At 36.4% G+C, this 25,963-nt stretch overlaps 2 protein-coding genes across 3 annotated transcripts; both read left to right on the top strand.

Moving 5' to 3' along the window:
• The first annotated feature begins 3,971 nt into the window (after window positions 1-3,971).
• LOC132181034 (uncharacterized) lies at window positions 3,972-18,915 on the top strand. The gene is made up of 16 exons (XM_088512821.1): window positions 3,972-4,147; window positions 4,334-4,617; window positions 4,762-5,049; window positions 5,167-5,391; window positions 5,474-5,740; window positions 5,828-6,190; window positions 11,938-12,166; window positions 12,347-12,618; window positions 12,706-12,859; window positions 15,570-15,752; window positions 15,845-16,122; window positions 16,252-16,632; window positions 16,740-17,000; window positions 17,096-17,401; window positions 17,490-18,038; window positions 18,226-18,915. Exons 1-16 carry the CDS (start codon window positions 3,988-3,990, stop codon window positions 18,331-18,333), a joined length of 4,308 nt encoding a protein of 1,435 aa, XP_088368947.1. The 5' UTR covers window positions 3,972-3,987; the 3' UTR covers window positions 18,334-18,915.
• Window positions 18,916-20,936: 2,021 nt separating this feature from the next.
• On the top strand, window positions 20,937-24,713 carry ILL3 (IAA-leucine-resistant (ILR1)-like 3). Of its 2 annotated transcripts, XM_059603306.2 has the most exons (6): window positions 20,937-21,352; window positions 21,495-21,620; window positions 22,758-22,827; window positions 22,909-23,072; window positions 23,486-23,614; window positions 24,060-24,713. In XM_059603306.2, the coding sequence occupies exons 1-6, from the start codon at window positions 21,008-21,010 to the stop codon at window positions 24,438-24,440; spliced, it is 1,215 nt and encodes a 404-aa protein (XP_059459289.2). In that variant the 5' UTR covers window positions 20,937-21,007; the 3' UTR covers window positions 24,441-24,713. The 2 variants fall into 2 exon arrangements, with proteins under 2 accessions (XP_059459289.2, XP_059459283.2); XM_059603300.2 differs by having other exon boundaries at window positions 22,758-23,072.
• Window positions 24,714-25,963: the final 1,250 nt, after the last annotated feature.

Raw genomic sequence — 25,963 nt, forward strand, 5'->3', positions numbered from 1 at the left:
CCCGCACTGTAGTTGGAACGGCACTGTTCCAACTACAGTGCGGACTGACATGTGGTTGACTTTTTCATCTTAAATTTTTTTTTTTTTTTAAAAGCAAAATATTAAAAAAAAAAAAAAAAAAAAAAAGCAGGAAAACGCTGGGGTGGTTCCAGCCACCCCTTGGCCAAAATGGGGTGGCCGGACCACCCCATTTTTGGCCAAGGGGGTGGTTGGAGCCACCCCCTGGCCGATCTGGGGGTGGTCGAACCACCCCCGTGGCCAAGGGGGTGGCCCACTCCAGCGTTTTCCTGCTTTTTTTTTTTTTTTTAATATTTTGCTTAAAAAAAAAAAAAAATTAAGATGAAAAAGTCAACCACGTGTCAGTCCGCACTGTAGTTGGAACAGTGCGGGGCTTTCCTTGGGCAAACATAGCTAAAGTGGCTTCCTTCCTTCCTAAGTTTTATGACAGTGGTGGCCCCACAGTTTCCATGGTTGAGTACTATTATGTTGTCCGTTGACTTGCGACAATCGGTCCACAATATTTTTTAAGTTCAATAAATTTCAAGAAATTCAAAATATTATAATCACATTAAACCAGTTATGTAAATAAAGTAACATTTTGGCTTTATTTGTTTCAACCTAAAATATTTTTAAGAAAATTATTTTATAGGAAAATATTTTATGATAAAAACATTTTTTGGTGGTACGCATTAAAAATTACAAATATTTTTTTTATATTTTCATTTAATCAGATTAAACTATAAAATGTAATTTTTATTCACAACTGAAAATTACCCACTGCGACTCACCCGAGATTTGCTTGGACACCGCCTAGACCCTATCAGGACTTGTTGGGATCAACTTGAGACCTTGGCAGGACCCGCCCAAGACCCGACAGAGACATTTTTGTAATTTAGTGTTTAATATGATTTTGCGTACACACCAAATATCGAAAAATATTTTCCAATGTCGGGGACCCGATCGGGACCCGCTTGATTTTCCTTACATGCCAAATATCGGAAAATATTTTCTAAAAAATCATTTTCAAGGAAAATATTTTTCGCCAAGAATATTTTCCAATGAGTCCCTACGGGGTCTTGGGTGGGTCCGGTCGGGTCTTAGTCAAGTCCCGAGCGGGTCCTTGGCAGGTCCCAGGCAGGGTCTTGGGCAGGTCCTGGTCAAGTCCCGGGCAGGTCCAGTCAGGTCCTGATGGGTCCAAGATGGGTCTAGTCGAGTCCCAGGTAGGTTTCGGTCAAGTCTTGGGCAAGTTCCAGCGGGGTCCTGGGTGGGTCCGATCAGGTCTTAGGTGAGTCTCGGTCAAGTCCTGGGTGGGTCCCAACGGGGTCTTGGGCGAGTCTTGGTAGGATCCGTCGATTTGATAATGAGATGCCTGAAAATTAAATAAGAATTTTTGGTCAAAGGGAAAATAGTTTCCGTTAACTATTATTTTACGTCGCACCAAACACCCGAAAATACAAAAAACATTTTTCGTAAATAATTTTATTGCGAAACAAACGGAACCTTTTCTATATAACTTTGAATATTGTGTTTAGTTAGCCAAAATCACACTCTCTTATAGTCTTATATATTAAGCAAATGTTTCAATTTAGGACCCACGAATAATATCATTGTTAACTTTAAACAATATTTTTGTAGTTCATTCAATAAAATTCAAGTTATGCAATTATGTATAAATATATAAATAATATTATTTAGTAGATTATTATACTACTGAATTCAAATGACGTATTAATATTTGAATTAACAAGAATGAATATATATATTTCGTTAGAATGATTTATTTGTAAACGGACTTTTTATTTTTTTGGATTGAGTAATGAATTATTTAAAGCCATTTGTTACAGTTATTTTATAGCAGTTGATGTTACATGTTTTAAATGATTAACATTTTTACTTTTTTAAGTATTTAACATAAAAGGTTACTTAAAACACGACATTTCAATCACTATAAAATGAGTTTCAGAGTATTATTATTATTATTATTAGGGTTAAATACTTAATACCTCATGGGGTTTGAAAACTTTATTTTTACCCCTCTGGGGTTTCATTTTTATTATAGGACCCCCTGAGGTTTTGATAAAAGACCAAGTTAGTCAATCCGTTAGTTGACCGTTAGGAGTGACACGTGGACCAATCAGATGTTGACATGTTGCACCTATTTTATTTTATTTTAATTAAAAAAATGTATTTTAATTAAAAAAATGTATTTTTTTTTTTTTAAAAAAAAAGGAAAAAAATTGAGGGCCACCCCCTTGGCCATTTGGGGGTTACATTTTTTTTAATTAAAAAAAAAAATTTAAATAGGTGCCACATGTCAACATCTTATTGGTTCACGTGTCACTCCTAACGGTCAACTAACGGATAAACTAACTTGAAACTTTATCAAAACTCCAGGGGGTCCTGTGATAAAAATAAAGCCATAGGGGTAAAAATAAAGTTTCTAAACCCCAGAGAGTATTAAGTATTTAACCCTTATTATTATTAGTCAAGTTTTTTCTTTTTGTTTAAGTTGTAGAATAGGTGAATTTTTGTTGAAAATGACAAAGCAAGAGATTCGCTAGAAAACACTAGCGGCACCGTGAAAAAAAAAAAAAAAAAATTAAAGGTGATTCAGAATATGTGCTCTAGTACCATGTTGAGAATAATATTGTATATTGAATCATATAAAATAATGTACAGAAGTGACCTATATATATAGGCAAATAATAGTAACTTCGTCGACTTAAAAAAAAGTAAACTCAATAGACCTAAAATATCTAAGAAAATAAATAACTCTTAACCTAATATTCTTAGCAGAGGTGTCTGTTTTTCATTGCATTCTACCTAAAGTAGTGTAAAAAGGAATATTTATTTTTAGCTTTGAAAGTAATCGATCGTGGTGTAACTTTACTCTGTCCAAAACTTGGACTTGGAAATCAAGTTTTTTTTTTTTTTTTTTTTTTTTTTTTTTGTGAGTAGTTTTTGAAGATTTATTGGATGTGGTTTGCTGTCCTTCACTCCTTTGCCATTGCATAGTGAAAAAGATTCTCCTCTTCACAAAAAAAATAAAATAAAATAAAAAATTCTCCTCTTTACCAAGATTCTTCCTAACTCCACGCGTTTTGGCAAATGACATCACAATACTTGCCGCATTGGCATGAGATAATTAATTAGACTTCCATTTTTGTTTTGGATTGCACTCATCTCTCAATTTCAAATTAAATTTATAATTAGTATTTAAATTTGGTATATTTAATGAGTAATGTTAGAAATCATCTTTTTATCTTTTCTTTTTATCCTCCTAAAGTTGATGTTCAATTTCAAATTAAATTGTCCCCAAGAGGTAGCTCAATCAGCTGAAACCACGCTTAATGAAGTAGAGGTCACTAGTTCGAATTTTTTTCCTCCCTCTTGTGTGGACATATCATGTCAAAATTTCAAATTAAATTTGGTATATTTAATGAGTAATGTTAGAAACTATCTTTTTTTCGTCTTAAAGCTGATGTGACTTTTAAAATCACAATTAAATTTTAGATGAATCATACTTGAATTTTGATTCAATAATAATTTTGAAAGTCATATCAACTTTAAGAGGATAAAAAGATTGTCTCTACTGTTACTCATGATTTTTTTTTTTTTGAAAAAAGCATTACTCATATTTAATAGTGTATATGAAGTCATTGTTACAAAAAATAATAATAATAATAATAATAATAATATTTTTTTTTTTTGGTGTGTTAGGGCTTTTATTGGTTTGCCCTCCCCTAAGTCCCCTTTATTTATTTATTGATTGGTGAAATCTTTCCTAGCTTATTCCCTCTAAATTATAAGGAATAAAAAAAGGAAAAAAAGAAAAAAAGAAAAAAGAATCGTGAGCCTCACGTGCAAACTTCTCGGGGAAGTTAGTAGGGCCCACCTTTTATCTTCTATATAGATATCAGGTCTGTTCACACTTAGTCTTCCACTCCTCTGACCTCTCTTTCTGACGAAATTCATTCTCTGAGTTTGATGGCCAATTGGTATTCGAATCTGCCACGGGGAATCCGGTTCAGTCCGACGGACGACGAACTCATCGACTACTTGAGGTCAAAGATCACTGGGAATGATGAGAACTTTGACTTTATTACCGAACTTCATTTCTTCAAATGGGAGCCCTGGGATTTGCCAGGTGATCACCCCCTTCTACTTAATATGAGTCTATGACGATTTGATTTTCTTATTTCAGACCGTGAATTTTTTTGGGCTTTAATTGATGTCCTCATTATTATGTAAATTATGTAATGTACTCATGATGTAATTTCTCACTTGGGCTGTCAAATTTTTGTTGTGCTCAGTCTTGCTTGTTTAAGTGTAGATTTATCCGGCATACGGACAAAAGATCTAGAGTGGTGCTTCTTCTCGCCACAGGACCGTAAGCACTCGAATGGGAATCGATTGAACAGGGCAACCAGAGCTGGGTACTGGAAAGTGACTGGTAAGGATCAAGAAATCTGGTCTGGAGAGAGGTTGATTGGAATAAAAAAGATACTGGTTTTCAATGAGGGGCGCACTCCAAATGGGAAAAAAACTGAGTGGGTAATGCATGAGTACCACGCAATCCTGAAGGGGCTTGATGGCACCGATCCCGATGGCGATCAGGTGGGATTACAATTTCGTCTTTTTTTTTTTTTTTATTATTGGCTTCACATTTCCTCTTGATCATGTAAAGGGTCATCTTTGAAGAGGATTTACTCTGTTGGTGATTCTAAGTTCTCACCTTGTTGATTAACTTAATTTATGCAGAAAATCTTTGTTCTGTGTCGTTTATTCAAGAGAACTAACAATGGTGGCAATGGTCGAAAGCGAAAGCACTCTACCGAAGCTGGACCTGCCAAGTCTAAACGAAGGGCGGCTTCAGAATCTTCAGCACTGGAAGTGCAAGCTGAAGATCATCCAACAACTAACGAATCTCCTCATTCTGAAAATTCTGATGTAATGACATATGACACTATAGCAAGTGTTGAGTGTGGTGACACCAATTTTTCTGCAGAGAATCCAGTGGTAGAAATGGCACAAGTGATAGCTGATGAGGTGAGAAAGGAATGGGTCTTAAAACACTAGTTATTTTTTTTTTTGTTGTAGAAATTAGAAGTGCTGCAGTAAATTAATTTTAGTACTAATCTTATTCATTCATGTTTCTTCCATCAGGTTGATCTACAACCGGAGAGCAACCTTTCGACCCTCTTAACTTCACTCTCCGATACAGCTGCTGTTTCATCTCCAAACACGGCCAAATATTCTGCTGATGAAGCAGAGTCTGACCTAACCCAAGCTTTAGTATCTCCAGCATCAGTGCAAGCTGAAGAGTATCCAGCAATTTTTGGAACCACATCTTACATTAGAGCACCTGAAGAGAATCATATGACAGATGAGGTGAGAAAGGAATTGAGTTTCAGCTTAAATCTGTTGTTAATTAAATTAAATACTAATCTTGTTCATTCATGTTTCTTCTCAGGAAGAACTAAATATGCTCTTAGACATGCTGCAAGATCCACCAGATTGCACCCTTTCACTCCCCAATACACCTACTTTTTCATCTCCTCCCACAGCTAAATCTTCTTTTGAAAAAGCAGAGTCTGAGCCAGCGCTGGCTTCAGTATATCCAGCATTAGGAGAGGAAGTTGGTAATCATCTCACAGGATGTTACTCTGATGGAATGACATCTAACACTGTAGCACCCACAAACAATTCTCAAGGGGCCGAAGCAACAGCTGGTAATCAGGTGAGAAAGACTGAACTATATTCCAAGTGCAGTTGATTTGCAAGTATCTCCTTCATTTATGTTTCTAAAATCAAAGTTGATTTGCAGATGGGAGACTCAAATATGTGCTGTGCCCCACCAGAGCAACCAGTAGCAGATATAGATTGGGACTCGCCCTTCTTCTCCCCATCACACTCGCCGATGCAAATAGTGTTGGATGCTATTTGCATGTCTGACCTTGTCGCTGATGAACCAAACTATGCGGTGCCTTCGCAATATGGCACAAATGATCCAGCCACCTATAAGTCTGAGTTATGGGGTCCGATGCCCAATAATCCAGATGAGTCCCTTGGTAACGATCCTAGCAGTCAAAAGAAACTCGCTTTTGGCTGTGAGACCATGAAAAACATGGAATCTGTAATGGACGACGTATCACGCAGTGCAGTGAATGCAAAAATGCTCAATGCACTGGTAAGTACTGGCCGGATGCTCTCAATGTCATGTACGTTCTGTTGTGTCAATCTGCAGCTTCAGGTTTACAGCTTGTGTCTTTTATTTACAAATAAACTGGTGTTTCAAAAACTAACCTTGCATTGTTCTTGTGTGCAGAAGTTTGATCCACCGGTTCAGCATTCTATGTGGTCTGACGAGATCAATATAAAGGCTCATCTGGGTTGTTAAATCCCGGATCCTATGACGATGGAGGTACTTCTTCAATCAGATCTAGCTAGGCTCTGATTGAAAATCTCATCCGAAACAAAAATTATTTCTCTCAACAGCTTATCGATCTAAAGCAATTATCTCAATTCTCTAAACCATTTCCAATTCCAATTCTCACGAGTCACGACTAAACCTCAAGAGCCCAAACTTTTTCTCAGCAAACACCCAAACAATCCCAGCAGGGAAAAAAACCCCAAGGGTATAAACCTATTTGAAATCAATCATACTCATTGATTCCAATTAGTTATTCCTTTTCAGCCTAAGAACCCCAAACGTTCCTCCCAATCCTTTTCAATTACCATCTTCTTCAAACCGCATTCTAGAGTTATGAACTCCTCCATCGAGTTCAAGGTCTCAAGTAGAGTACCAATCTTCTAGAACCCCAAACCTTTCTCGCAATCGACTCAATCCTAGCAAGTGAATTACAATCTTCCCAAGTGTACGTTTAGAAAACCAAGAAACCCATTTTCATGGAAATCGATCCATTATCCCACTTGTCATTTCTACAAAAACTCTCCCTCCAAAGTCCGAAGTATGCCAAGTGAAGCCAACAAAAGTTGATGTTTGGCCTATGCCCACCTTACTTCTTTCCAAGTATGATTAGTTAGTTTATTAGTATCTTATGCGGACCGCCGTGCGACGGTGGTTGAATATTAACCTCGCAAGTTGGTACTTAGCTGTTACTTGAAGATTATCAAGCTTTTTAGACTTCCAAATTTGAAGATTATGTTAAGTTGATGGATCTTTGGCGTATGATCACCTTACATTTTATCCAAATGTGATGGGTCAATTTATCGGCATCTTCTATTGACGATTGTATGGTGAGGGCTGAATGCTAACCCTAAGGGTTCAATACGTAACCCTAAGTTAGCTTCCCAAATCCCCTACTTAAAACATGTATCACGAATTTGAAGTGTGTATGTTAATTTGTATTTCAAGTTTGTTTCAATTGTCAACTATGTAAATATGTAATGAAGAACTCAAGTTTGTATTTCAAGTTTGTTTCAATTTTCCAGTATGGAAATATGTAATGAAGAACTCAAGTTTGTATTTCAAGTTTGTTTCAATTTTCCAGTGTGTAAATATGTAATGAAGAACTCAAGTTTCCAAATCAGCCTTCATACATGTTATTATATTGGAGAATTTGTCGTATCAGGAGTATAGCTTAGAGAAAGATAATATTAGGAAGCATTGATAAAGTAATTTAATTAATTAAGACTATAGCAATATTAATTAAACTGATTGCATGTACAGATATGTGGTGGTCGATTTCAAGAGGCTGTTATATCTGTTGAAAAAAAAAATTAAAAAGCTACAATTTTTTTTTTTTGACATGTCCACACAAGAGGGGGAGGGAGATTCGAACTAGTGACCTCCACTTCATTAGACGTGGTCCCAATCGATTAAACTACCTCTTGGAGACACAAAAAAAAAAAAAGAAAAAAAAAGAAAGGTACAATTGATCCAACAAGAAAATCAGCACAAATAAAGTTTATGCAATTTATTTTTCCCTTGTTAAGCACAACCACATCGTGTGTAAATTCACTGTGAAATTAATTGAACAAGTGGTGTAAAACCAATTCATTGCGGGAAGAGCGGTTTTTAAATTAAGGTTCCGTTTGTTTGGACATAAAATGTTTTCCGTCGAAAAATGTTTTCAGCAGAAAATATTTTTTTGAAAATGATTTCCTACAAAACATTTTACACCAGTGTATGAAACATTATAATTTTTGGCGTCTCAACGAGTGCCAACTGGCGACCATCAAGGGCTAGTGCACGCTCTCCCATTTTAGGCTGGGCAATGGCTTTCATACTATTTATAACGCCTCATTCCAATGGTACACAATATTGTCTGCTTTTAACTATTCTAAACTAGACTTCCTAGGAGGTCACCCATTCTGATACTACTCTCACATAATTTTGTAGCGCTTAACTGCAGAGTATCTGATATGATTATGACCATTACGGCTTTAAAATGCGTTGTTATTGTTGTCCAAAAGGATATGATTATATATATAAGCATATCTCCATCCCAAACGATGTGGAACGCCACACGGAAGTCAGTGATGGCCTAGAATTGGCAAGTCCAACATTGCTAGAGTTTTGATTTTGATCATTACTACCCCCATTGGATATCTAGCTTAAAACTAGCTGTAATTCTTAGATATCTCAACTTGGGTAGCAGAGTAGTGGATGATTTTTCTATCGTATGAAGAGAAAGAGAGTATCATAAATCTAAAAGGTAAATGACGAGTTTTTTAAAGTTGTAGTCTTGTAGATTCAGTATGATAGGATGTTTTAGTTTTTTTTTTTTTTCTTAAGATATTTCATGTTCCCTTGTCAAATTCTTATTGAAGGGTACAGTTTGAGCAGTTTTCCGAATGATGACGTGGAACAGGCCCTGTGGAAGACTTGACATAATTTGTAGGCAAAACTTGCAACCAACCTTGCATTGCTCTTGTTCTTGTTCTTGTGTACAACAGTTTGATCCAACCGTTCAAGATTCTATGAGGTCTGTAGAGATCTATAGAGGAGATTTTTCATCCTGGTCCTATAATGATGGAGGTACTTCTTTCAATCAGAACTAGCTAGACTCTGATTGAAAATCTCAACAGTTTGAAACAACAATTATTTCTCTCAACAGCTTATCCATCTAAACCAATTATCTCAACCATTTCCAATTCCAATTATCTCAATTATCTAAACCAATTCCAATTCTCAAGACTAAACCTCTAGAGCCCAAACTTTTTCTCAAGCGTTAAAAGTCTACGTGACTCAACAAACACCCAAACATTAATCCCAGCAGGTTAAAAACCCCAAGGGTATAAACCTATTTGAAATCAATTAATCATATTCATTGATTCCAATTAGTTATTCCTTTTCAGCCTAAGAACCCCAAACGTTTCTCCCAATCCTTTTCAATTAACTCAATTACCATCTTCTTCAAACCGCATTCTAGAGTTGTGAACTCTTGTGTCGAGTTCAAGGCCTCAAGGGGGGCAATCTTCTAGGAACCCAAACCTTTCTCGCAATCGACTCAATCCCAGCAAGTGAATTACAATCTTCCCAAGTGTACCTTTAGAAAACCAAGAAACCCATTTACATGGAAATCGATCCATTATCCCACTTGTCATTTCTACAAAAACTCTCCCTCCAAAGCCCAAAGTATGCCAAGTGATGCCAACAAAAGTTGATGTTTGGCCTATGCTCACCCTTACTTTCAAATCTTTGGCCTATGGCCACCCTTATTTTCAATCTCTGGCCTATGGCCACCTTAATTACTTTTCAATCTTTGGCTTATGGCCACTCTACTTTTTTCCAAGTATGATCAGTTAGTTTATTGGTATCTTCTACCCTAACCGCCATGCGACGGTGGTTGAATACTGATCTCGCAAGTTGGTACTTAGCCGTGACTTGAAGATCATTATCGAACTTCTTCGATTTTCAAATTTGAAGACTATGTTAAGTTGATGGATCTTTGGCGTATGGCTACCTTACATTTTATCCAAATGTGATGGATCAATTTATCTGTATCTTCTATCGACGATTGTCTGGTGAGAGCTGAATGCTAACCGTAAGGGTTCAATACTCAACCCTAAGTTAGCTTCCCAAATCCCCTACTTAAAACATGTATCAAGAATTTGAAGCGTGTATGTTAATTTGTATTTCAAGTTTGTTTCAATTTTCCAGTATGTAAATATGTAATGAAGAACTCAAGTTTCCAAATTGGCCTTCATGTATGTTATTATATATCATATTATATTGGAGAATTTGTCGTATCTGGGATATATATATATAGTTTAGAGAAAGATTATATTAGGAAGCATTGATAGAGTAATTTAATTAATTTGACTATAGCAATATTAATTAAACTGACAATTGTATGTAAATATATGTGGTGGTCGTTTTCAAGAGGTAGTTATATGGGTCAGACACTGTCTCATGAAGTACTAAAAGTCACTAGTTTAAATATTTCTCTTTCCTTTCATTTCCTTTGTGCGGACATTAAAAAAAAAATAATAAAAAACAAAAGATCTACAATTGATCCAATAAGAAAATCACCACAAATAAAGTTTATATAATTTATTTTTCCCTTGTTGAGCACAACGACACCGTGTATAAATGGACTCTGAAATTAATTGAACAAGTGGTGTAAAATCAATTAATTGCGTGAAGAATGGTTTTTAAAATAAAAAATAAAAAATAAAAAAAAATAAAAAATCAGCAATGAGAAGAGAAGATTTGGGCTCCATTTTTCATCTCTCTCCAAAAATAAGCAAGACGAATCGAAGAGCCCTGCGCCAACCGACTCGAAGACTCCATTGTCGCATCTATCTCCAAGGTTTCAAACTTGATGCATGCATAATTTGAAGTGTCTTCTGAAATGTAAGCAGATGTACATATATGTGAGTCTTGACACGGCAATATTAGACATTAATAGGAAGCTCTTCGAATCCATGCTTGTATGTTCATGATTCTTGGCCCAATAAATTAAATCTTTGATTGTTGACCCTTCATTGCAATACTATTAGGCAACTAAGGAGAAGTGGAACAAGAAATACCATAATTGTTCATTCACCCAACATCATCTTTACATATGTTAGTTTATAATGTGTGTGTTTTTTTTTTCAAGTGTATGATGTGACCTAAATTATATTATCTTTATGACGCAAATTATCTTTATATTTTTATCACATTACAACTAAAAAAAAATTAACGAGGAGAACAACATTTGTAAAGTCTTAGCACAAATCAAGGCTTTTGTCCCCTCTAATTAGAGATTGACTAGTCAATGTGAAACAACTTAAGCAAATGTTACCAAAACACCAGATTTCACCTCTTCAATCCCTTTGCCAAACGCCAAGACCTTATAAAAATTTTAAGTTATGTCAAGACCTTAAAAAAATTATTGTCTATAAAATCAAATCAACAATTCTTCTACTTGGACGTCAAGTTTTAGATATACATATAGCCAGCAAGGATCCCACTTACTTTCCTTAGTGCTAGTATAAAGTAAAAAGTTTATAGAATCTCCTTTTGCATTATCTTTTAATTAGTACAAAGATTCATCACAATAGTAGTCTCACATTACAAAGGATGAGACATTGGACTTAAATTTTAGTTTTGGAATATTACATTATTGCCATAAATCTATGACTTAAATGCCATTTAATAAACTTTCTATTCAATATTAAATTTAACTCTGGTTAATAACGTTCTCTAAATTTAAATATCTTAAAAGTAAAAATTATTTATTTATTTTTTAATTTTTTTTTTCTCTTTCGTACTTATTCTTCTTAACTAAAGAGAATGTTTAGTTAAAGTACAAAAATATTTAAAGAGTTTTTGATATTTATTGAATATGAATATAAATATAAATTAGAAGAGTAGAGAATTGAAGAAACTTGAGCCTCCCATCTCATGCAAACTTATGGAAGAAGTTAATTAGTAGGACGGGCCATGCAGCTTTTTCTCTTTTATATATATATATGTATCAGCTTTGCTCACTATCACTCTTTTCTTATGAAACTCATTCGATCTCTTCCATGATGGCTGCATTGTGTTTGAATCTTGAGCTGCCACGGGGGTTCAGGTTCTGTCCGACGGACCAGGAACTGGTCAACTACTTCTTGAGGTCAAAGATCACTGGGATTAATCACCAAGCACTTCACTTCATTCCCCAACTTGATCATGATTTCTTCAAATGGGAGCCTTGGGATTTGCCAGGTTATATGACCAAATATTTTCTTTTTTTTCTTTTTTCTTTTTATTGTTTATTGCTTAACAAATATATAAAATGGTTTTAAAATGCTGTAGTAGTAGCATCAGTCTCAACAAGAAAGAGAAGTGCTAGCTAGGGAGCTCAACAAATATTTAAATTTTATTATTTTTAATTTTTATATATAGACTCCTCCGGCTTACCGACAAAGGATGAAGAATGGTTCTTCTTCTCGCCACGGCACCGGAATGGGAATCGGATGAACAGGGCGACGAATGCAGGGTACTGGAAAGTGGTTGGCAAGGATCAAAAAATCTGGTCCGGAGGGAGTTTGATTGGAAGGAAAAAGATACTACTTTTCTATCTGGGCTCTACTTCCAACGCCAAAATTACCGATTGGGTCATGCACGAGTACCACGCAACTCTCAAGGAGCTCGATGGCACCACCAACCCAGCTCAGGTTGGTTTCTATCTCATCGATCTCCTAGGTCTCCATTTTTTCTTATCACCTTAATTTGTTGATTAATTACTTAATTTATTTATGCAGAAAACATTTGTCCTGTGTCATTTATTCAAGAGGCCTAACAATGGTAGCAAAGCTCCAAAGCGAAAGTACCACTCTACCAAATCTGGACCTGCCAAGTGTAAGCTAGCACTGGCTTCTGAATCTCCGGCACCGGAAGTGCAAGCCGAAGATCATCATCCAACAACTAATTAAGGAATGTCTTCATTCTGATCTGGATTCACATGGAATGACATATGTTGACACTATTAGCATGTAATTTTGAGAGAATCTGTTTTGATTGATAACCCAAAACAGGTCGATTTCTATTTAATATATATATATATATATATATATATATATAGCATTAATTAGTTACATCTGAGTTAATTCTGCCACTCTCACACACAAACGTTAACAAACAACTTAAAAAACAAATTATCAGTAATGGTGATTCAGAGGTTTTAAGAAAATTTTTAAAGTACTTTGGGTGAGGGTTCGACTTCTAAAATGGAAATCTTCAATCTTATTAGTATTAGTTGAAGAAATTTGTGAGCTTAACTCATCTCATAAAACCGGTTCAATAAGATAGAATTATCAATTCCTTATAAACCTGCCCAAGGTCTTGTTCACAGGCAATGTGAGATTATTTTTCAACACCTTCCCTCACGTGCAAGCCGATATTTTTCCTGGTCCTTGTCACGGGATAAATAATGTGGGCTCCATTTGTCCTGTGGTAGGCTCTAATACTATGAAAAAATTCGTGAGCCTAACTCATTTCATAAATTTAAGTGATTAAATTTACTTCTTCCTATTAGCTTAAGCTTTTGGAACAATTGATATTTTAACATTTGCCGCCTTAGTCACATTAATATTATGATGGGATTGAATCAGGTTATGGCTTAGTAAGACTTGAGGGAACACATTCGGTTCCCAACGCTTAAACCCCTCATGTGCGACTTCCAGCGACCAAGTGTTACTTTGATGACGTTAAGGTAAAATGACTAGAATTAGTCTCATTTACCTGCCTTTTTGAATAATAATAATAATAATAAAAACCTCTAAATCACAAAACACTTAAATCTGTTTTCATTTTTTAACTTTTTTTTTTTTTTTTTTTTTGGGAATGAAACACAAAAAACGCCTGTCCAAATCATGTTGACAAATATAACCTAATTAATTACTTTGTTTTATTTTTCCATAAAATATTTGTTAGGGTTTTCCACGAAACCTATTAGCAAAGAGGATAGGATAGAGACCTCTTTTACCTTTTCTTTCTCTTAAGTGTCAAAGTATTAACCAATCCAAGTTAGATAATGGAGGATTCTAGAATCACTGTAGCCAGCACTGGTCCTTGGCCAATGCTTCCCCCCAAAGTTTTATGACAATTGGCCCCACAGTTTCCACCATTGATTATGCTGTCCGTGGACTTGGCGACGACCATCAAGTCAAGTCCACAGCCTTTTTGAATTTTAATAAATTTCAAGAAATTCAAAACATTAATCACATTAAAATCCCATATGTAAATAAATAAACATTTTCTATAGGACTTTTTTTTCCCTATATAACTTTGAATATTGTGTTTGGTTAGCACAAATCATGCTATGTTATATATTAAGTGAGTGTTCCAATTTAATTAATTAGAACCCATGAATAATACCTTTAACAGTTTATTTAGTAAAATTAAAGTCATGTAATATTTATATATTGGTGCAAAGATATTTATAGTACAAAGATGATTAATGTATTAAAGCTTATAGATTTGTGATATTTGTCATTGCAACCATGAATGATTTCGTCAATAATTAATGTATAAATTTTCAAGAACTCTATAAGCCTATATTAATTATAACTATAGAAATATTAATAATTAATTACCTCTACTTGGAGGTCAAGTTCTTGATGTACAGTAGTGAAAAGTTGAGGCAAGCAAGGGTCCCAGATTCTGTTAAAGACAAAAAGATTCTCCTCTTTCATTATTTTTCTCATTAGTAAAAGATTCTTGCAAAAAATTCCACGCGTTTTCGCAAGGACGTCAAAATAGCAGTCCATATTTACAAGAATAGGATCCTTTTCCCACATAATTACAAGGATGGATGACACATTGGCACGAGGAGATAATCAGTTAGACTTAAATTTTAGTTTTAGATTCCACTAATCTTTCAACATGTTACATTAACTTTCCGGTCAGTTACTAGACATTACCATGTCAACTTTATGGGATATTTATGTAGTATTATTAGTGCATCATCTCCAAAAGCCTAATGCTCGCAATTATACATGCAAAATATATCATGAACCTCATATAAACGTTGTGTTTAACATTTACTTTACGAAATCGTCAGCCCTGATATCAGTGTTAGAATTCGTAATACATGCACAAGAAAAATACCGACAAAAAAGAAGAGAAGAAAAAGAATAAAAAATAATTAACCAGGACACAATAATTTAGATTAAGAGTTCAAAATTTCAGTTGGATATTAATTTCTTTGTTTCTTAATCTTAAAATTGGATATGAGTTTAGTCAATATAATATTTGTGGGTATTCGACAAATAAGGATGATATTGATTATTGAGAGAGTAAATCGAAACTTTGAAGGTTCAATTCATGAAATTAAGAATTCAAGAACCAAGTTGGTAATAAATATAAAATAGCTAGAGGACCTTCACATGCAAACTTCTCCAAGAAGTAGTTGGTAGGACGACCTTTTTCTCTTCTATATGGATATATATCAGCTTGCTCACTCTCACTCTCACTCTCACTCTCATCACACTTTCACAGCTCTTTTCCACGTCTCACTCTGATCACCCTCTGCGCATGCTCTTTTCCTTGTGGAACCTATTCTCTTCGTGTGTAACACTCTCTCACTGCTCTTTTCCTTATGAAGCCGATTCTCTTCGTTTGTAAGATGTGCGTGCGTGTGTGATGGCTGCGATGTCTTTCGATCTGCCACCGGGGTTCAGGTTCCGTCCGACGGAACTGGAAATCATCGAGTACTACTTGAGGTTAAAGATCACTGGGAATGATGAAAAAGCAATTGCCTTCATTCGCGAAGTTGATTTCTTAAAATGGGAGCCCTGGCAGTTGCCAGGTACCTTGAATTTTTCTGCATGGGCTTCAATTGATTTTCCAAATATGTAATGTACTCGATCATGTGATTTCTCAATTTTCTTTCAAGTGTAGGTTTATCCGGCATAGAGGCAAAGGATCAAGAGTGGTTCTACTTCTCGCAGCCGGAGAAGAAGCAGCCGAATGGGAAACAGTTTAACAGGACGACCAATTCTGGGTTCTGGAAAGTGAGTGGTCACGATAAAGAAATCTTCTCCGGAGGAAGATCTATTGGAAAGAAAAAGATACTGGTATTCCACCAGGGGAGTGCTGCAAACGGCAAGAGAACTGATTGGGTAATGCATGAGCACCGCACAACACTGAAGGAGCTTGATGGCACCAAACCCGGTCAGGTTGGCTTTCTATCTCGTCTTTCGCTAATTAGTAATTTGTTTGATAGGTGGGTTTAACATGTTTTTGCTGCTGCCTGCCTGCCTAAATCATCTTATAACTCACTTGGTCATGTACGTTACTTTCTGCAGAAACCTTATGTCTTCTGTCGTTTATTCTATAAACCAAAGCAAAACTCTGGCAAAGCTGAAGATCATCCAATTACAAGTAATGAATGTCTTCATCCTGAAAATTCTGATGGAATGGAATGCGATACTACTATAGCAACTGGAACTGCCAAGTCGGCTTCAGAATCTCCAGACAAGGGTTGCAAAGGTCGAAAGCGAAAGTACACTAGCAAAGCTGAACCGGCCAAGTCTAAACGAAGTGCGGCTGCAGCTTCTCCATCACTGGAACTGCTATCTATTGATCATACACCAACTGAAGAATTTCTTCTTTCTAAAATTTCTGACACTATACCAAGTGCAGAGAATCAAGTGGCAGAATCAATGAAACATGTGATAGCTGATGAGGTGAGCAAGGAATTGGGTTTCAGGTTACTTTTTTTGTGTTGAAATTAGAAGTGCTGCAGTAAATTAAATTTGGTACTAATCTTGTTCATTCATGTTTCTTCCATCAGGTTGATCTGCAACCGGAGATCCCCTTAACTTCACTCTCCGATGCAGCTGCTGTTTCATTTCCTACTACAGCCAAATCTTCTCCTGAAGAAGCAGAGTCTGACCCACGACAGGCTTCAGCATCAGGAGAGGAAGGTGACAATCAAGTCACAGGATATTGTCCTGCAAAAAATTTACATGAAACTACAGCAAATACTATAGCATTCACTGAGCGTAACCACATTAGTGATAATGCAGAAAAGGCACAAGTGACAGATACGGAGGTGAGAAAGGAATTGAGTTTTAGCTTAATGCTTAAAACAGTTGTTAAATTAATTAAATAATTACTAATCTTGTTCATTCATGTTTCTTTTATCAGTTTGATCAGCAACTGCAGGAAGGACTGAAATGGCTCCCTTTCCTGCTGCAAAATCCAATAGATTGGAACGTCAATTCACCTGCCGTTCCATCTCCTAACACAGCTAAACCTTCTCCTGAAGAAGCAGAGTCTGACCCAAGACAGGCGTCAGCATCTCCAGCATCAGGAGAAGAAGCTGACAATCGTGTCACAAGTTTTTCACCTACAAAAAATTTAGATGAATCGACATCTAACACTAAAGCATTCACTGGGTGTAACCGCATTAGTGATAATACCCAGACTACAAAATCAACAGCTGGTGATCAGGTGAGAAACACAGGGGACTATACTCCAATTGCAGTTATGTGCAAGTATCTCCTTCATTTATGATTCTAAAATCAAAGTTGATTTGCAGGTGGGAGACTCAAATATGTCCTGTGCCCCACCAGAGCAACCAGTCCCGGATATAGATTGGAACTCGCTCTTGCTCAGCCCAGTACACTCGCAGATGCAAAAAGTGTTGGATCCTTTCTGCATGTCTTCTTTTGACGCCAATGAACCAAACTACCTTTATGACGGGGTGGCTTGGCAAAATGGCACAATTGATTCAGACGCCTGTGAACCAAACTACCTTTATGACGGGGTGGCTTGGCAAAATGGCACAATTGATTCAGACGCCTATGAACCAAACTACCTTTATGACGGGGTGGCTTGGCAAAATGGCACAATTGATTCAGACGCCTATGAACCAAACTACCTTTATGACGGGGTGGCTTGGCAAAATGGCACAATTGATTCAGACGCCTATTGTTCTGAGTTCTGGGATCTAATGCCTGATGAATCCCTGCGTAATGATCCTAGCAGTCAAAAGACTCTCGCTTTTGACCCAAGACCATGGTTCATGGAATCTGATAAGGACGACGGATCACACAGTGCACCAAATGCCAAAAAGCTCAATGCACTGGTAAGTACGTACTGGATGCTCTCAATATCGTATTATAAATTGGTTGCAAGTTTTGCCTACAAATCATGTCATGTTCTGTTGTGCCACTCTGCAGCTCCAGGTTTGGTTATGTCTTTTATTTTCAAATAAACTGGTCTCTCAAAAACTAACCTTGCATTGTTCTTGTTCTTGTTCTTGTGTACAACAGTTTGATTCAACGGTTCAAGATTCTATGAGGTCTGTAGAGATCAATACAGAAGCTGTTTCATCAGGGTCCTATATTGATGGAGGTACTTCTTCAATCAGATCTAGCTAGACTCTGATTGAAAATCTCAACAGTTTGAAAACTCAATTATTTCTCTCAACTAGTAAACCAATTCCAATTTCAAATCCAGTTATCTCAATTGTCAAAGCCAATTCCAATTCCAGTTCCGATTTAAAAACAATCCCAACAAGTAAAAAAAACCCCAAGGTGTAAACCTATTTGAAATCAATCCTATTCATTGATTCCAATTAGTTATTCCTTTTCAGCCTAAGAATCCCAAATGTTCCTCTCAATTGTCTCAATCCCAGCAAGTGAATTACAATCTTCTCGAGTGTTTAGAAACCCAAGAAAACAATTTTCTTGGAAAAAACCCTTTGTGTCGATTGTTTTTACTACTGAACCAGAACTCTCCCAAGAAATTATCCCACTTTCCATTTCTACACAAACTCTCCCTCCAAAGTATGCCAAGTGATGCCAACTGAAGTTGATCTTCGGCCAATGGCCACCTTACTTTTCGATCTTCGGCCTATGGCCACCCTTTCGATCTTTGGCCTATGGCCACCTTACAATCTTATGGCCTATGGCCACGTTACTTTTCGATCTTCGGCCTATGGCCACCCTTTCAATCTCTGGCCTATGGCCGCCTTACATTTTTCCGAATATGATTAGTCAATTAATTGGTTTCTTCTGCCGATGGGTGGTTGAATACCGACATCTCACGTTGGTACTTAACCTGGATCCTTGGCCTATGGCCATGTTACTTTTATCCAAATGTGATTGGTCAGTTTATCGGCATCTTCTACCGACGACTGCCTTGTGAGGGTTGAATGCTAACCCTAGAGGGTAAGTACTCAACTCTAAGTTATCAAGTTACCAAGAATTTGAAGTCAAATGTGCTTAGTCAGTTTACCGGCATATTCTACCGACGACTGCCCAATGAGGGCTGAACCCTAGAGGGTCAGTACTCAAACCTAAGTTATCAAGAATTTGAACTCAAATGTGATTGGTAAATTTAGTCAACCCTATGTTATCAAGTTATCAAGATTTTGAAGTCAAATGTGATTGGTCAATTTAGTCAACCCTATGTTATCAAGTCAAGATTTGTAGTCAAATGTGATTGGTCAGTTTATCGGCATCTTCTACTGACGACTACCCGGTGTATAAAGCTTGTTTCCATTTTCAAGTATGTAATGCAGAACTCAAATTTTCAAGTTCACTTTGATGTATGCCATTTTATGTTATGTATCAGGATTATCTTGGAGAATTTATGGTATCTAGGCTATTCTTTTGAGCAAGATAATATTCAGAAGTATTGATAAAGTGGTTTAATTAATTAAGACCATAGCAATACTAAACTGATTGTCTATTTACAGATCTGTAGTGGTGCCATTAAGGTGCTTTCTATTACATTGAAAACACCTTATTGAAATGACTTACTGACAAATGCATACAAAGAAAGACTACATTTTTAAAATATTAACAAATCAATTTGTTGGTTCAGTTTCCTTCCGTCGAACACCAACCAATTTGTGCTTGTAAAAAACAAGAAAATATAATCAATGAAGTTTGTCAGGAGTGTTAGCGAGCGAGGGATAACTCTGACGGTTAAGTCAAAAAATATTTTTATTCAAAATCAAAATTTTGAGCGGGGGTCAAAGGCCCAAAATCCCTTTTTACATAATCGTGAATTATCTTTTATAGTAGTCCTACCGTCTATATGCCATGATCCTTTTTCCACCTATAGTTAATCCCACGTTAGCCCTTGATTTAAGCATCATTTACTCTCTAAATTAAGAAACATGAATTTGAACAGAAGAATATTCAGTTAGTTATATTTGAAGAGTATTTTTATATTTTTATTTTTTGATGGGATAAAAATATCCCTCTAATATTGTTAATTGAATATTTTTTCAATTTAAATGAACTAAAAATAATCATAATTTGAGCGTATCTTACATCATGGTTAGAACGATAAATATTATCCGTGTATCGCAATTATGATATGGGAGCTGATTTCCTACTACTTAGAAAAGAAGAACCTGGGTTAATGGGCTAATTTTGGGCCTTATAGTGCATGCCACTTGGGCCTGCTCGTCCGCTTCCCAACACAATTCATTAGCATTAATCATAAGAAATGGTAAACTAATTTTGATCTCTTTATTTGTTTGACCAATGACCATCATTGAAAACGTATAAGTAAACTCATAGCCTATTTGTTGTCGCATCACAAAAAGGTGTCAATGTCACTCTAATGATAAAAATACCATTAATAAATTATGCCAAATCATGAATTTTTTATTTTTAAAATGTTCACAGAAAATGAATTCGAATTAATAAACTTTGTTTCATGAAGTGTGATTCATAGTCGATTGAACTACTTCTTAAGAATAAATTATGAATTACTAATAATCGATGACAGGTTGAAAAAATAAAAAAAAAAAATCGAAATTTTCTTGCTGCAACAAAAGAAAATGTTTTGGGGTGAGAGAGGCTCGAACTCTCGACCTCAGGATCACTCTCTACGCTATGAGACCTACGCGCTAGCCAACTGCGCCACCACCCCGTCATGCTTAATTTGCTCAGTGTTTTCACATATTTGTAAAAATGAATACCCATATCCACCTACTCTCTGTTGCATGTCCTGTCAGCGAACCCATAGTCGTCTACTCGTCCAATTCTATTGCTGGTCAGCGAAGCCATAGTCGTCCACAAATTCCAAGCAAGGATGGAAACTTCCATGATCGTCCACATGCTTCTACTCATCTTGCTTCTTTCACTCACCACCCTTTCTCCAATCCAGAGCTTTCAGGACCCAACTTACGCAACGCAGCTCCAAAGCTCTGCCCAGCAAGACAAAGACTGGTTGGTCTCAATACGAAGGAAAATTCATGAGTACCCAGAGCTCAAATTCGAAGAACATAATACCAGCGCTCTCATCCGCAGAGAACTCGACAAGCTTGGCATCCCTTACAGATACCCAGTTGCCAAAACCGGCATTGTTGCCCAAATCGGCTCGGGTTCTCCTCCAATTGTCGCTCTTCGAGCAGACATGGACGCTCTGCCTTTGCAAGTAAATGAGTAATCCAGAAACCCATTTTTATTACTTTTGTTTTTAAGTGCGTCTTTTTTTTTTTTTTTTTTTTTTTTTTTTTTGAGGATAGAGTATAGAGAATGGTAGTTGATAATTTGTGGAGTGGTGCGTGTATATACAGGAGCTTGTTGAGTGGGAGCATAAGAGCAAGATTGATGGTAAAATGCACGGGTGCGGACACGATGCCCACACGACAATGCTCCTTGGTGCTTCCAAATTGCTTAGCCAGCGGAAAGATAAACTCAAGGTTGTGTGTTTGTGTTTTTTTTTTTTTTGGGTATTGCAATAGCAGAAAATGTTGCTTTCCTACATTGACCACCTATGCATCTTTTCATGTTCTTGTTCAAAGGCGATGAATTTCTAGAATAGTGATAGACATTTGTGTGAAAACTGCAGCCATTAGGCGAAACCGAAAAACTCACTTGCCAATAAACTTAAGTGGAGTATTATATTTTTTCTTGTCAATTATCTGCATCTTCAATGGCACATTGAGGAGGGCTTACCAACTGAACTTTGTTAAGTGGCAAAATGTCCAAGGCCACGGAGAGGGGCATTATCTAGTGAACTTGTGATGGTATTGTTGTTCTGTGAGTACCCTAAACAGAAAGAATAATAGCAAAGCCTTCTTGGATTAGCATTAGATTCAACAAGAGAAATTGTGCAAATACAAATGTGACCTTTTACAAGGCTTGGGCCTGTGCCATATTCAATGTGTATCACAGTGAACAAATGCGTATTTCAAGCTGAGAATCGACTTGATTGGGTTACAAAAAGCAGCTCCTTAGTATCTCCTTACAACCTAACTTCTTTAATCCAAGCTCAGATGATTGATCTCTTTCAATTCTATCCATGACCAGATTCCCTTGCAGTGGTGCTCTAATAGCTCCTCAAATTAGTACTTCCACATAAATTTTAGAGTGCCAACAATCTAGGTAAATCTGTCCAAAATCCTTTTGTATGGACCACATAAATAGGTTAATTGGCTGAGTAACTTTGTGTCCTAGGTACACGAAGTATACAAAAGAGACATCTAATCAGAAAAAGATCAAAGATCAAGAAAATCATGAAAACTAGTAATATGAAGACAGTTATAGGTGACCGTCCAGTGGTATAGGGTTTTGAAGAAGAAGGCCTTTAGTTCCACTATCAATCTCTTGAAATCCTCAAAACTATGATAATTTTTTTATCTCCATTGAGCAATACTTATTTAGGTAACAGATTTAGAATTTACTTTTTTTCATGTTGTGTCCTGACACCTTTTGGCAAGTTGGCAGTTGAATCTAATTAGGTGTTCGTATTGGTTATAGTCTGTGGGGTACTCAAACTTGCCTATATAAGCTTCAAAATATGTTGTTCTAAAACCCCTTTTTATCTGATACTGAAGGGAACTGTGAGACTTCTTTTCCAACCTGCTGAGGAGGGAGGTGCTGGTGCATCTCACATGATAAAAGAAGGTTCTCTTCGTGATTCTGAAGCAATATTTGCAATGCACATCGATTGCAATATACCCACTGGAAGTATATCATCCATTGCAGGGCCTGTCTTAGCTGCTACATGCATCTTTGAAGCAAAAATAGTCGGAAAAGATGGGAATGCTGGAAATCCCCACACTAGTTTGGATCCAATTCTTGCTGCATCATTTTCAATTTTGGCATTGCAACTGCTCATCTCAAAAGAAACTAATCCCCTTGATAGTCAGGTGTGTCCCTATCCTGAATCTTTTCATGTAATCTTTCTGAAAGGAAGTCCCACATTGAAGGCTTTGGCTATGTGCTTGGTCATGGTTAATTTAATCTTTTGGATTGGATGCTTTAACAAATGCTGTAGCTTCCATAGTGATCCATTGTACTATCTTTATAACTTCAAGTTTTGAAGCCTAAATCACTTCCAGCTCCAAATTGTTTGGTGTAGTTGCTGGCATTATGGCAGATTTCATTTGTCACTATTACTTTATTGTTAAAGGAAGTCTTCATGCTCGCCATTTGTCATTTTCAAAACCATTCAGCTGCTTGGCCATGCAAGAATGGAGTTTACGGGAGACTTGAAGCATATAAAACATCCAGTGTGACAACATCCACTGTGACAGTGCTAATGGTTACTTTTTTCCTGAAGGTGCTATCTGTTACTTATGTCAGAGGTGGCACTGCTTTGGATACAATTCCACCATATGTTGAATTTGGGGGCACTTTGAGGAGTCTCACAACTGAAGGCTTGCACCACCTAAGGCAACGGTTGAAAGAGGCATATACTATCCCTTAACCTTCTCACTTTTGGCTTTATGAAATAGTAATTTTGCTTTTCATCGTTCTGCAATGCAAGGTAAGAAGTTAACCTCTTTAGAACATAAAGAAGAAAACTTTTATTCATGTTAAACTGGCATTAATATTTTATATTTCCATTGTTCAATCCACCTTAACTCCATTATTTCTTATAGATAGTGTTTCATACTGCACCTCTAGATAGATGTCATTTGTTTGTCAGCTTTATGGAGTTGTTCTAAGCTTCCTACCACATTGTCGCCCCATAACTTCTCTTCTGTTTGTTTTATAAGTTTATTGTGCTGGGCATCAAGTCCATGGCAAATGTTTTTTTTTGTTTTTTTTCCTTTCAAAAGTACAAATATTCAACTAAGTGAAGTCACTGGTTTCAGAGTTGGTGATGCCTATATAATTGGGGCTGGTTGTAGGTTATTGAGGGACAAGCAGCTGTACACAGATGTAATGCATATATCGATATGAAGGAAGAAGATTTTCCAGCATACCCTGCTGTTGTAAATGATGAGAGATTGCATCTTCACGTGGGGAGGGTTGGCAAACTTTTGTTTGGTCCTGAGAATGTCAAGGTTGGCTCAAAGGTGATGGCAGGTGAAGACTTTGCCTTCTATCAAGAACTCATTCCAGGAGTTATGCTTAGTATTGGAATTAGAAACGAGAAGTTGGGTTCAATTCACTCTCCGCACTCCCCTTACTTCTTTCTTGATGAGGATGTCCTTCCAGTTGGTGCAGCATTACTCACTGCTCTTGCCGAGATATATTTGAGTGAGCACCAAACCTCAGTCGTGCAATAAAATTTCAGAATATGGCGTGGATAACATTGAATTCTAATTCCATAATGCTGCAGCCTGCATGCATGCTTTGAAATTTTCTGGATATTCAAGGAAAAGGGAAATGTGTTTGTGAACAGAAATAAACAATATTCTTCTACATACACAACAGATTAATACTTTGTAAATTTTCTTGTATGAGATATCCAGCCTTGCCCTAGCAGGTTATGGGTATTCCTTGGCAACTTTGTATGAGTGCAGCAAAGTGATTCAGAAATAAAATTTCACCTACAAATCCACCCCACATTCCATTTAACCAACCAAACTCTTACTTTTCAATATATTATTTTTTGCCCCAGGCCTAAAGAGAGATGATTGATTTGCAAAATGAAAACTTTTTCTTTTTGGGACAGGGAAAATGAAAACTATACCCTAGAGATTCAGAGAACTTCCGGGTCTACTCTAGAACTATAGGCCTCCCATTCATTACAAGACATGTTTCATAAAAGAACACTATAGTCAATGGATAAGATAAGGATTTCCATCTTTAGTGGGGGGGCCTTATGATCCAGGAGAGAATAATGTTGGAAACTACATGTGACATGTAATTAACATTTGGATTAGCTCGTAAAAAAAAAAAAAAAAAATCAATTATTAATAATTTATTGATACCGTTATAAAGTGAAATAAAAATATAATTTTTATCATTTTATCACGAAAGAGATGATCCTTCATAAATTTGACTACTACTCCCACTAACACAGTGGACCATGGTGTATAAAGGCCCACAATGGGACTAATTGCTTTTAGAATAATTCTTTAAAACGCCAAGCCTCATCATTGATCATGTTCCTTCAAATTAATCAAACATTTCTTTTAGCCCTTCATATTCTTACTTCTCAAGCCTCGTCATACTGTCCATTATATCAAGAATACTGTGGGAACAGGGAGAGGGGGACTGTATCAAAAAACAAGGCATGTTAAGACCACAAACGACTCACACTTTGAGCAGAGAACAATAGCAATTAATATAAAAAAGGACCCCTTTACACGAAACAGGGCACATTGTTTCTCTTTCTTCTTCTGTATTTGTATAAATCATGGACCCCTTCACAATACTAACCATAATATCTCTCATAATTAGCCTCTTTTCCACTAAAAGTGGTGTGAGAAGATTTCTAGTTCCCAATTATACAGAAATTATTGGTCCACTCCAATCTAAAGAGCACTCCAGAGATTTGGAGCTATATAAAAGTGAAGGAATTCGATCATAAACAGAGAACCAAGACACATGGCAAATCTAATTGGAGGATCTTGGCCATTGTAATGCTCACTACATTGTTTAATTGTTGTTAATAATCTTTAGAAGTTTATGGTTGATTACAACTGAAAGTTATAACCAATCACATTGGGTTCAGGACAGTTGGGATCGGACGTGTTTCAGTTCCAATGGGTCCAGTTCCAACTAAAACTATACTCAAGCTGAATCCATACTCTAATATACTTAACCTTTTTTTCAAGCACGTTTGACTGCAACTAAGAAACTT

The sequence above is a fragment of the Corylus avellana genome, chromosome 2 (genome assembly GCF_965113065.1).
Source record: "Corylus avellana chromosome 2, dhCorAvel1.hap1.2, whole genome shotgun sequence".
Classification (NCBI taxonomy): Eukaryota; Viridiplantae; Streptophyta; class Magnoliopsida; order Fagales; family Betulaceae; genus Corylus; species Corylus avellana.